At 41.2% G+C, this 13,858-nt stretch overlaps 1 protein-coding gene across 10 annotated transcripts in view; it reads right to left on the minus strand.

The window, feature by feature from the left end:
- Positions 1-8,210: 8,210 nt before the first annotated feature.
- The window catches only part of SCN5A (sodium voltage-gated channel alpha subunit 5), a 214,058-nt gene continuing 208,410 nt past the window's right edge, over positions 8,211-13,858 (minus strand). For all 10 annotated transcript variants that reach the window (XM_027648407.1, XM_027648406.1, XM_027648405.1 and 7 more), the window contains one exon: positions 8,211-13,042. In XM_027648407.1, coding sequence (XP_027504208.1) covers positions 11,808-13,042 — 1,235 coding nt within the window. In that variant the 3' untranslated portion in view covers positions 8,211-11,807. The remainder of the gene's footprint in view (positions 13,043-13,858) is intronic.

Raw genomic sequence — 13,858 nt, forward strand, 5'->3', positions numbered from 1 at the left:
TTCCCTTCTTGGAAGGTCTTGAAGCTTTGGAGGGGACTAGTCTAGCAGCACACCCTGATAGGTGACTGTTCTGATTTAGGTCAATCTCCCAAACATGCTTTTGAGAGGTCAGACTGGCTAAGGACTGGTTCAGCTAAGCAGGCTGGAAGGTGAGACACCCCTTCTCCCCTCAGTTAGACCAGAGTTTAGTCCTGCTATCCTGGAAAAGAAAAACAACCTGTGACTCATTTTGGTAAGGAGCAGGAATGTAACCTGTATGAGGTGGAAACAGAGCCCAAGATTTGCTCCACAAAGGCTTGTCTGTCTCACTGCTCCGACACTACTGATAGCTGAGGGCATGGTTCTTTTGGGGCTCACCTAAACTCTAGAGTAAAATAAAAAAAAAAATCAAATAAAAAAAATCCAATAGAAAGAAGTTAATATATATCCTTACAAACAGGGAATTTAGCAGAAAACTAGTGCTTGGAACCAGTGTAGGGCATCTCAACCATTTTGGAGGCAAGGGGGAATGAAGCACGTCTCATGCTGGATGTGAGGCATTGCCTTGATCCAGTCATGTAGGTAGAGCTGTAAGCCAAGGAATACTTGATTCATATTGAAGGGGCCACCTTCTCATCTTCTGTCAGCAACATGATGCCCCTAAGAAAATCTGTGTCTTGCAGGCAGACCTGTCTGACTCCATTAGCTTGGGAGGGAGATGAGTGTTTGGAATGGAAGCTCTAATCCTGCCTCTTTCACAGACCAATAAGACAGAGCACCAAGGTGCAAACATTGGAGTGACTCATAGCAAGCTGAGCTGAAACAGAGATGATATCGAAGCATTAACAACAGCATCTTTGAAGTGTTTAGAAAACCAACTTTAGTGATGGCAAAGCAGAGTAGAAAACAGACTCACAGGGTAAAGAAGCTGTTTGTGGGCCTGACTGAAGAACATGAATTCTCTGCCCTTCAATAAGGGGATTTATTTGCTGAGTAGGTGATAATATCAACTGACACCCCTGGAAAGAGGGCATACAAATTTAGGATGTCGTCACGAGTGTGTTTTGCCAGTCACTATGAAGGTATTTACATGCATTTAATCCACACAGTCAGCTGGTGTGAGAGTCAAAGCTCTCAAATTAGAGCTGGGTAAGGACCTTAAGCTTCAGGCTTCAGGGATTTGGACACAGCTCTGAGACCAGAACTGTGATACTTTCAACCATCAACTGCCTACACCAAGAGCAGAGAGGATTAAAAAAGCTCAGATTGATAATTGCAAATAAAAAGATAAAAAGATTCCTAGAAGATCATGTTTCATCTCATTCTTTATTCTGGGAAGCTCCCTTTAACTTCATTTGGTGTTTGCTCCAGGACAGGTTGCTAAGGAAGACATGCCCTGGTTTCCTACATGGAGGTGACAATTTGGTTTTACTGAAAATCTCCCACACCTGTCTGAGCATGTGAACTAAATTCCTTTCGGAGGAAACTAAGGAAGATGGTCCACTTCAAGTGTGAAGGAGTGTGCTTTGTCCACCCTTCCCAATACACTGAACTGATTTGAGAAGTGTAAGCCAGCAAGTCACCTCCCTCACCCCACTTCCTATGTCTCATGCAACCTTATAAAGCAACAGCCTTACTATCCCTGTTACATTTGGACAGGGGCCATGTTTACCACCTTCTGGAGCTAGGGTAGCTCTTCACCTTCCCCCTGTCAGTGTCCAGGAGTGTTTCTATGCCAAACACTCCAGGAATGTGAAGACTGACTAATCTTCAGGCCGATCTTCCCATCCTTCCTGGGGAGGCTGAGGTGAGAGGAGATCACAGCTGCCGGGTAACAGGTTCACACTCTGGCCCCTGAAACTGTTAAATCCTCAAGACCCTACACAAAAATAATTTCTGTGGCCTTTGTGGGTTACAGTTCTCAGTGTATGCATACCATAAATGAAAGACAAGACCTTCTCGTGGTGCAAGAGGATGGGTCAACAGCAGGGTGACAGACTGAGGCTTTGTCCTCGCTGGTCACACATGATCTGTGGACACCTGACCAGCTTCCCCTTGCACCAGGCACTCCTGTGTTCATGAGGGACAATGTATCTTTGGCTGCACTAGGGCAGCCCGATATCTCCGGGCTCAGAATGGGGTTAGAAACCTGACTTCACCCAGATGAGCATTTTCCTTTCTGATTAACCACTGTAAGTTTGCAACAAAATGAAGATGTCCTCCCTGAAATCTAGAAAGCCTCCACATGTGAGAAGTTATTCTGCTGGCCTCTGCTGGCCTCTCAGTGGACATTGGGATCACTCACTTAGCCCAGCTCTCTTGCAAATGCCATTACAAGGATCTGCTTTATTACCAGGCACCCACTCCTGGCAAAAGATATTTCATCGTGGCTTGAATTGAAAAAAATTTGTGCCTTAAACCAGGGCATTTTAACAATGGTGGGGTTTTTTTGTATCCTATACTAATGTCCAGATGTGCAGTGGGCCCTGCTATAGGGAGGGAAACAGTTTGGCTTACGACTGCTCACAGGAGTAGGGTCACCAGTATTGAATATTACTGGGTTTCAGAGGGGCTTTCCTCTGATAGTGAGAAGAGGGTTTGAATCCAAGTTCCCCAACACAGCCTTGAGTTTTAAAAAACAAATAATGAAAGAGGATCTTATTTCCAATGGACATATTTTCTAGCCCACCTCATCCACTCTTTTGACTTACTGTATCACGGTGCTTTGTGATACACTTCTGGGAAGTGAATCCACCCATTGGGGCCCTACCTTCAGGAGCACATCCAAATTGCTGCCCTCTGCACCTTCTCACTGCCTGGAGAGGACAGTGCAGTGAAACCCTGGGGGTGGAGAGCTTGCCCAGCAAAATCCTGCAGCATTTCTATGGAGATAAAAGATTCCTGGAGCACCAGCTGTGCAGATAAGCAGCTAAAGGTGTTGTGCACACACAGAGGCATCTGCTGGGCACTGAGCACAAACCCGAGCTGCTTAAAAGCTGCATCACTGCGGATGCTACTGAGGTGAGCAGCACCTATTGCAAGAGATTTATGCCAATGTCATCACCACTGAGCTTACCCCCTTCACCTGCCCACCACACTATTCAGTAGTGGCTTGGACTGAAGCAAATCAGGTACTTGTAAACTTCTAACCCTCACCTTGCTTCTCCTCATATTTTCTCAAGTCTTCCAACTTTTGATAAGAAACACTTCACAGAAGTAGGGCAACGGAGAGAGGTACAGAGCTGATCTTACCTCTGAGGTGAATAGACATCCTCCCAGCTCCTCATGGAAAACAAAAAGTACAATAGTTTCTGTCTCAAGTATCTTCCCATTTGATAGCCAGGGCAATGCAAACAAATCTCAAGGCATCAGAATTAACAATCTCTGGTTTCCTGTGTTTTTTTCCATGGAGTTGGTAGTCCCTGATGGTTCAGCAAATGTGAATTCATTGTTCCGCCTACAAAGTGAAGCATTTATAAGACCTGCCCTCTCTATGGAAATGTTTTGTCTCTCCTTAAGATCTGAGCTCTTTCTACAACCTTTCTTGTTTGCCAAAGACTCACAGATTCCTCAGCTGCTTATTTTTGCAAAACTCATAGGAATTCATTTATCTTTGAGACTGCCACCCCTCCACCAAACCAGATAGAAACAGGCCAGGGGAAGAGACACAGGAGAGGCACATGGACCCTGTGGGCACATAGCTTGTCTCTAATAGAAAGCCAGAGAGGTCCTGAGAGGCACCTGCCCTCCTTTGAGAGCTGGTTTCTTCCCCTCCTGGGTAAGGGGCTCCCTTCTCCTGTTGCACAAGGGAAACAGCTATCTTTACCCTGTTTCAACCACAGGCTTTAGAGAAGACCCTGCACATCTGCAGCACCTCAGCACAGCGCTGCTGAAGCACTTGACACAGCTACAAACCTCTCCCTGCAACACCCAGAGCAACCCACCCTCAAACCACAGCATCTGACTTCCTCACAGGCTCAGGAGGACATTCTTCTCTTCTGCTTCCCTCAAAGTCTTTCCAGCAAACCCCACAGCAACTTCAGACAGCACAACAAACCCAGCAAAGCCCCAGAGCATCCCTTCAGTCCTCACTTCCATAATAAGAGAAAGTAGAATGTCTAAAGCTGCCTGATTTCTGTCTTGCTTGGTCTATGGGGTAAGGCAAGGACAGGTGGAAGTGATGTCCACTCCCATTTAAGGTTTAATGTGGATATGACTGCAAGTAGTGGTCTAAAGTCTGCAGTTAAAAAAAAAAAAAAAAAAAAAAAATCAAATTTTTTCAAGATCAACAAAACTCATTTCAAAAGCAGAAGACATTTTCCAAGAATTGACATGTTCTGTCATAAGAAAACACAGCTCTTTGCTCCAACCTATAAGGGAAAAGCAGCCTCGGGCATTCCCTGGGGACTTATCCCTCCCCACAGACCTTGCCCCACCCATGTGAAAGATGTGTAGGAGGGTGCAGATTTTTTTGGCAGGGTGTCTCTGCTAGAGCCCAAAGCATGAATGTCATCTTTGCCTAACCTGAAGCTCTTTAGCTCAGCCTCCAGCATTTCCACATCTGCTGGGAGCAGGTTCAGAGCAGCACCCGCAGGGATGCAACAGGTCTATAGATCCTGCAAAGAAAGGTGTGAGCAGATCTGCAGTGAGCATGTGGGTTTGCTAGAAAAGAGCCTGAATAAAGGAGACAGCTTTGATCTTAGGGTCAACTTTTCCTTGTGCCTGGACTGCAGAGGACCTATAAGGAAGATGGGGACAAACATTTTAGTGGAGTGTGTTCTGATAGGATGAAGGATAATAGTTGTAAACAAAAAGAGGGGAGATTCAGATTAGATATAAGGAATACATTTTTTAAGATGAGGGTGGTGGGGCACAGGAATAACTTGCCCAGAGAAGTTGTGGATGTCCCATCCCTGGAAGTGTTCAAGGCCAGGTTGGATGGGGCTCTGAGAAACCTGGTCTTGTGGAAGGTGTCCCTGCCCATGGCAGGGCAGTGGGGCTGGATGACCTCTAAGATTCCTTTTCCAACCCAAACTATTCTATGGTTCAATAAGTCTATTTCCTAGACCACAAAAGGCTTAACTGTCCTATAATGTAGAGGGCTCCATAACTCCATGTTTGTATCTTCTGTAGAAATCCTTATCACAAACACAGCTTGTCCCTGAACTAAAACTTGGTTTTTTTTTTGCTTGGTCTGCAGGTTTGGGAAGATTAAAAATTAAGACAAACGTGAGCAACTGGGGCAGTCTATATAAAATAAAAGGTGTTGGAAGCCTGGTTTCCCTAAGGGAATTGCTAAATTCCCTTTAGATTTAGAGAAATTGAGATTGTACATAAAACACAGGTGTTTTAAAGTACAGCTACATAGTTCAATCTGCTTTAAGTACAGAAATATATTTAAAATCCTTTTAGAACCATTTAGCATGGTTTAACCATAATTGTCTCAGTCTTTTGTCTTTTTCATCTGAAGCCCCAGTTTTTTTGACTAACATGGCTGTTAGAAAAACAGAAAGCTTGAAAATGTGACCAGGACATACCTTTGAAGTTTTGGGGTATTAAAAATAATGGTGGTAGTAGTAATAATAATCAGAAGAACAAGGAAAAGAGACATTTAATTTGAATCGAAATCTCAATGTTTAAGCCACTCTGATGATGTTTGAACACTGAATGCTGGTTTCTGGGACCATGCAGCCATTTTCAAGGGAGAAAAAGACCTCCCATGCCCTGACTTAGGGCAGGGATTCACGACCCAACGTAAAGCACTGAGATTCCAGGGAAAAACAACTGCAGCAGCAGTCTCAGAAACTTTGCCACGGCAAAAGCATGTGGGTCAGGAGCTGCTCAAAGTCCTGTTTCTCAGCTGGCTAAAATAACTCGGGCGGAGGTGCTGACAAACCCATGCCTGCGCTGCAGCCCAACACCTCCAGCCCTCGTGGGGTTATCGGTGACGTTTGACTCCGAAGCATTTTTTTGCTCGCTGCCAGTAGCTATTCCCTGTGGACTATTTGCTTTCACATGCTTTCCCTTTGACACGGCTGCTATTTCTTTGCAACATGTAAACACTCAGGAGGATTTCCATGTTTGTTCTTCACCCGGCGCGGCCGGTCTTTCGCGCCTCGCCGGGGGGGATTGACGTGAAGGAGCAGCCGTTTCGCAGGTGTTCGGCACTTTTTCTCCATGTGCTGAGCTCCAGTCTACTTTCCCGTGTTTTAAATCCAGTTCTGCTCTTGTCACACAGCAGCAAAATGCATTGCTGGTGTCAGAAACACGACACTGCCATCCTACATGGGTGTCCTTTAGAGCCCAGCGGAGGCTTCACACTGCAAAGCATTTATTCTTTATTTCTCCTCTTCCTACAACAACTTCTGATGGTTATAAAAATTCTCTTTGGATCTAAAGCAAATTGCTAATGTGTGGCTTTTCCTAAGAAAACTTCATGAGTTGCACGTGCTGCTGTTAACTCTCTTAATGCCGACTTGTTTCTAAAGTGATCCTGGTATTTACTAAAACAATTTGCATCAAAAGTAAGAAGGAACTGAAACCACTAAAAAAAAATCTCAACACGAATCTGGAAATTGCAGGCTCTGACTCTGATCTCATGGATTTCACACAGGCTTGATTTAATAGATCTGCCGCTTTGCAAAATCAGCATAATTTGATTGATTAATGCCTTTAAGCTAAAAGAGGGTAGATTTAGATTGGTTATTGGGAAGAAATTCTTCACTGAGAGAGTGGTGAGGCACTGCAAGAGGTTTCCCAGAGAAGTTACTGCTGCCCTATCCTGGAATTGTTCAAAGCCAGGTTGGACAGGGCTTGGAGCAACCTGGTCTAGTGGAAGCTGTCCCTGCCCATGGCAAGGGGTTAGAACTGGATGATTTTTAAGGTCCCTTCAAACCCAAATAGTTCTATAACAAAACCTAAAAGAATTAAAAAATCCCCATTTTCTGAGAAGCCAATCCTCCAGGTTCCTTACTAGGGCTGGAAAACAAGACAAGAAATCCATTTGGCAATTTTTACTTTTTTTTTTAAATTTCATCCTGAAAAACAGAAAATCTGAAAGCCCATAGAAACTTCCCCAAGATCTACATGAAAATAAGAAGGGTCCTGTAGCCCAAAGCAGCTCCTAGCACAGTGATGGGAACACAACTATATAAGTTAGGCAGTTCTGGTAAAAATCTAGATCTGAAAATTTTCATAGTGGGGATTATGACCTTGAATTTCCTTCTAATGGGAATTTTGACCTCAAATTATAACCAGGAATTTCCTTAACTAACCTGTCATGTTTCCACAGAGATTTGTCATTTCAGCAAACTGCTCCTTCTAACCAAAAACATCTTGCTGAAATTTTTTAGACAGATTCATTCTGTACATATGATTACTCAGAAGTCAAATTATTATCGGATACGTTTTAGCAAATTCTTATTTAAAAAAAAGTATTTTCTATAAGTCAGACTGCCCCAGCTTCATGTAAAACATGATTATAAACTGATTTTATTAAGCTAATTCAAAGGTCTGACAGAACTGCAGTTCAAACTAGCTCAGTTTTGCTCTGGTTTAATATGGTTAGGATCCTGCCATGTTTAAATAAAAATCATAGCACTGAAACAGGATAATGAAATTAGTGCTGACCTGGAGGAAGATAAGGCTGATCCAATCAAGGCTAAGGGTCATTCATGTCCCTTTTGAAGCTCCTTCCAGGATTAAGGCACGTATGCATTAGGAAGGACATTACTCTTTATTTGGTACAAATTTTAAGATCTAACTAATATAATAATAACCAAATGCAAATCAATATGATTTAAATGGAAAGACATCTATGTTACCATTAAGAAAATCTCTTTTATATGTTTTTTATTAATCTCTAAATGGGATCCTGTGTTTCCAGTAAAATCTTTCCTCCTCCAGCTAATTCTACTGGGAAGGATAGGTTGAAATATCAATGCTGAGTTTATCCTATAAATGACTCTCTTTGAAGAGAAACTTTCAGATCTGCTCCTAATTCATCTGACGTACCCAGAAATTTTCCATTGATTTCAACAAGCTCTGGATCAAGCCTTTAATGCCCTGCAGGTTGCCTTACAATGTAAGATGAACTGTAGGTGTTTTCATCCTCAAGCCTTCTAACAAAAGTCATCACGAATTTCCCAAACAAATGTGTTGGAAAAGAGTCACAGAAATAATAACATAAATGTTGATAACATAAAAAAAAAAAAAAAAAAAGGCACAGGACGTATTTGTTATCCTTATTTATTTAATAAAGAAACATAATAAACTTGAATTTTTCCAGGTACAAACAGCTTAATATGTCCTATGATATTGGCTGATATTTTCCTTGCTCTTTTTGTAGCTTGAGTGATTCATGTGGTTGCCTTTATTGAACGAATCAACAGAAAAGAATGGTAGCACTCACCATGCTTATAGACAGTGTGGGCCAACTATTGAGTTAGTGTCTTAAACTAAATCACTGCACTGGGAGGTTGTATCATGGCTGGATTTGGATTGGCATCTCCATTAATAAGGATCTACAAGTGAGGTTATATGACATTTTCTAGGGGAGTTCCGCAACCATACAAAGATACCATTTCCTCTTCATCTCTAAAGAAATGCACCACAAAACAATAGAAAACCCAATAGAAAACCAACCTTCCAGTTACAAAGGTTTTGAAAGTAATTTACAATTCAGTTTTAGAAAGTTGCACTGTAAACATCTAGAGTTAAGACCCATCTTTCAGACTTTTTTTGCATTACATTTTTTTTTTCTTTTTTTTACAGGTTTTGGGTAAAAGACAGAACCATTTCTAATTGCATCAGTACTATAGGGTCTCACAGCAATGACACTAAAATGTTCAACTCAAGGGTGAAATGACCAGAGGAAGAGCACTTCTCTAATATAATCAATGACCAGCTAATTATCTCTTTACATCCCATTCATTACTGGGCCTGACTCTTAATAAGAACAGCAGTTGAATGTTTTCTAATATAAGTCAAAAATAACAAAAATATTTTTAAAACAGCATGACCAACAACACACTTCTGAGTGGAGGTTGGTATTTTCCTTGGGTTTCAAACAGTTTACATTGTAAGTGAAAAAAAACACATGAGAAATTCTCCTTTTTCTTAGCATTTTTCCCTCTTTTTTTTTTTTATTTTAAAGTTTTGAAAGGAAAATAATTTTACTAGTTGTCAGCCAATAAGTGCTTGTTCAGCAAGTAATGAATGTACTATTTTCTAATTAAACAGTTTCATTATAGGCAGCAGCTTGTTGCTAATGATCAATAAATCCCATTGAGGAGAAAACATTTTAATCAGTAAGTCGTGTCCTCTGAGTGTCAGTCACTCTATAAACTCACAAGATACATATATATGTATAGATATACGTATGTGTGTATATATATATATATGCATATAAATATAAAAATCGCATACTCTTTCTGGGTGATATGTACAGTCAGAATAACATTACAGCATAAATACACAGAGAATTTGTATAAAGTTTCTCTAATTTGAGAAGCCTTGAGCAATTCTGTTTTTTTCGGGGGAGGTTAGGGGTGGGGAGGGGGGAAAGAATAAAGAGAGTTTTCACTTCAAGGAACGAAGAGTAGTCCCCTTAAGTTAGAATCTAATTACATACAAGATTTAAAGGCAACAAAATGCCCAGAGGAACAGCCCTATGTTATACACCATAGACATGGGGTTAAAAGGGCAAGAGAGCATGATTATAATAATACTTATATAGTACGGTTCATTCCCTTATAGCACTTTGCAACCAGAAAGTCTTACAACACCCCTGTGAGGTAGGTAAGTATTATTATTCCCATTTTACAGATGGGTAAACTGAGGCACAGATAGGTTAAATTATTTGCCTAAAAATCATGTAGTAAGAATCAGGAATAGACCCCAGGAATCCTGATGGCAAATCCTCTGAATTAACCAATAGACCACTCTCAAGTGAATGCCTGAGACACCTCTCAATGAATGGAGAGAATATTATTAGCCCATATTTACACAGATACATTGTCATCCTTTTGACATGTTGTCTTACATATTCTGACTTGTTTAGAGGACAGATAACAATGGCCATAGATAAACTTGACTGTAACATGTTGTTTTAATTCTTGTTGCTAACCCCATGTGGTTTTTGACTCCTATACAACCTGGGATGTAACTAAATGTTAATGACAATACACCTTAAATACATTCTTGATATCTTTGCTTCTCCAAGGTGAAAAGCACAGTTACTCTTCCTTAAAGTGCAATGGCTCATTACAGAAATCTCAGGATTTTCCATGAAGTCCAACCAAACCCAAGTACAATCAGTCTGAAAGTGAAAAAGAAAGAACTTGTCTGTAGTGATGGACTTGTCTCTATATTCCATAAATAATTTCTCACATTCTATCGAGGTTGAAGGATTAATAATAAATAATAATCTATGTTAGCATGTAAAACTTCTAATACTTTTCTACAGCCACACATCCACCTTTCACCCCATTGTCATTTCTTTGGCCTGAAGCTGAGGGACACATCAACTGTAAATATTACTTTGTCTACAGGAATGAGGATATATCTATTATCTAGTAGATTCTTTTTATTGGTTCCTGTATTTCTTGTCCTTCCCCAGAAATCTAACTGTACCATCTGAGAAAATGAAAGATGGACACTGAGTAAACAGGATTCAAAACCTCAAAATTTATGTACAGATCCAGAGGCAATTCCCCTCCCACCTTCTTGATCACACTGTCACAGCCGTTCTGTACGGCCCAGTTGGCATTGATTGATTATTATTATTATTAGTAGTAGTAGTATTTTTGTGAGCAATATTGATGCACAGAGATCCCAATAAGGCTGCTTAGCTCAGTGTTCCTGGGGAAAACATATCCTATCCCACTACCTTAATAGAAACTTTGCCAGCATAGATGGTGCTTTGGAGCACTACACACAAACGTGATGCGCTACTTCTATGGCGAGTTTGATTGCGGATTTTGAAGCAGAATCTTGAAACATACTAAAAAATTAGTGCTTTTATTAACAGTTTTACAAACAGGATCCATTACTGTCTTGTTTCGTGAAGGATAGAACAAGCCATTTCTCTCATTGTTTTGACATCATTTGCTGTTCTGGTGGTTTTTTGTGTGTTTCTGCTGACATGCAGCTGCAAGTCCCAAGAGGGAGGGCTTAGTGTAATAAACAGTTTAAATGTTGCTAATTTGATACTTTTATTTGCAACAACTTTCCTCTTCAAGCGATGGGGATCCCACAAGTTCCTATTACCTTAACTCAGAGTTCATTATGAAGAGTGTAAGGATCAATAATCTCCATGGAAAAAGAGACTTTTTTTTTTTTAAGTAAAAAAATATCAAATATAATAAATTTATGAAAGACCATTCACAACATATACAGTAAGTGTTACATTTTGCTACAGCAGCTGTGATATTTTTTTTTTCTTTTTAGAATGCAAGGTCATACATCGCCATAAGTAAACACACTAATATGAGTAAGACCTTAAATGAATTTATACAGCCAGGCTTTATCTGTGGATAGATATACACTGTGTTTACTGTTTTACAGTCTAGCCTATTCTTATTCACACCATTGATATAACAGCTATGACCCTGCAAAGATTCTTCCTGTGCATATATAAATATAAATATTGAACCAAGTCAAAAAGAGCAGGGTCAAAGGTTATATGACTTATTAGACTCCTGTAGTTAAGGGTAAAAACTCCATTGTTTCTTTTGCAACTAATTTTTAATAAGAAGGCTGCTTCAATCGTTGTGTAGTTACAGCATTACATTCTGTAAACAATATTTTAAAGCATTCTAAACAAACATTTAAACAATTGATTCCTTATCCTTGTCCGGCGAGAGAAGACAATCCATAGCCTCATCACTTTTGCTCATGTCCGTTATCTTCAGCTGGAGATTATCGCTCGTGCCCCTGGTGACGCTGTCGTAGGATGGAGGGAAAGAGGTGGAGGACAGAGTTTCGGATTTGTCTATTGGCCTGCCGTAGTTCTCGTTCATCATGAACGCAATAAGACCCTCCTTCTCGGGTGCATCGTCCTCGAGGATGCTGCTCTCCAAAGTTCTGTGCCGGTACAAGTAAGATGCCTGTTTCATGGAGCGCCGGAACAAATGTCTCCTGTAGGCCCTCTGGATGACGATGGCAGAGACCTCTTCTTGTTTCCGCCTGAGAGTTGTTGTAATCGGTTCGTAAGAGATCTTAGACGGATTCGCCGCCATGAACTTTTCTTCCATCTGTATTTTAAGGGCATCCATCTCTCCGGATTCTCCTAGTACCCTTTTCGTAAAAGCAAACAAAATATCCAAGCAATGGATCCTGTCTCCGCTGACCATGGGCAGGTCCATCGCTATGAGTTTGATTTTGTTTGGTTTCGCTATGCGCAAAGGTTCTGATAGCGCGTCTGCAAAGTCTGAAAGTGCAGAATACTCAATAAACTGAGTGGCTTCAGGGTCGAACTTCTCCCAGATTTCATAGAACATATCAAAATCATCCTCGCTTAGAGGCTCTGTACTTTCCTCAGTGGCTACACTGAAGTTCTCTAAAATAATGGCTATATACATGTTTACAACAATGAGAAATGATATAATGATATATGTAACAAAGAATAAAATCCCTACAGCAGGGCTTCCACAGTTTCCCTTTGAACCATTTGCATTAGGAAGGTTTGGGTCACAATATGGTGGTCCAGTGTTTAAAATAGGGTTGAGAAGACTATCCCATCCAGCTGACGTTGTGATTTGGAAGAGACAGAGCATGCTGTTAGCGAAGGTTTGGAAGTTGAACATGTCATCAATCCCATGCTCCTTCTTAACATAGGCAAAGTTAGCCATTCCAAAAATGGCATAAATGAACATGACCAGAAAAAGCAAGAGGCCAATGTTGAACAGAGCAGGTAGGGACATCATTAAGGCAAACAGGAGAGTTCGAATTCCTTTGGCTCCCCGGATGAGTCTCAGGATCCGGCCAATCCGAGCCAAACGAATGACTCTGAAGAGTGTGGGAGAGAAGAAATATTTCTGGATGATGTCAGAAAGTACAGTGCCTTGAAAAGAAAAGAGACAAACAACAAGTTAGTACATGGAAAATAATCCCAGGTTTCTCTTTAAAACCATCAGTCAGGATTATTGAGAAAATAAATGAAAAGTTCCCCAGACTGGAAGGCCTACAATAAAGGGAATGGCATTGTTGGTGCTTTCATGCCCATTTAACCCATATAGACTGTGTTGACATTATGAGCAAAGAGTGGTAGTGGCAGTTTCAGTAAGGAAAATTTTCCTGTTGGGGATGATAAACCAGTACCAACTCAGATAGGACACAAAAAACTGCAGCTTTTGGCCATGACCCACCTGAGAAATTTATCCTGAGTGCAGATGGTCAGAATTTTTCTGACATGACCAGATATTTTTCTGTAAAATATTAGTGAGTCAGCACTGAAGTGCTGGTGTGCTGGCCTGTTTTTCTGAGCCATCACCGAAACAGTGCAGGTTTCTACTGTGTAGTCACTTGGCTGGTTGGATGCTTATAAATTTTTCCAGTTTCCCTGATGGGCTGGGAGGGGATTAAGGTCTAAGATTGTACTAGCAAGGAGATGAGTTTGTATTCATGTAACTAAACTCTTCCAGCAGAAACAGAGCCCTTGGTCCAGACTGTCTGATGCCAACAGTCCCTGGCTGCACTGAGCTGCACTGAGCTCATGTGTCCCACTGGGAGAGGGTTCCCTGGCATGGACCAAGGCCTCTGACACTGAAATGACCTGGTTGATCACAGGCAGCACTATGACCAACATGACACCTCTGGTTAATTGACTGCTGTGGGCATACCCAGGGCACCTAGTATCAAGGTTCTAACGACAGCTGCA

Source organism: Corapipo altera, unplaced genomic scaffold (assembly GCF_003945725.1).
Source record: "Corapipo altera isolate COAL_440 unplaced genomic scaffold, ASM394572v1 47, whole genome shotgun sequence".
Lineage (NCBI taxonomy): Eukaryota > Metazoa > Chordata > Aves > Passeriformes > Pipridae > Corapipo > Corapipo altera.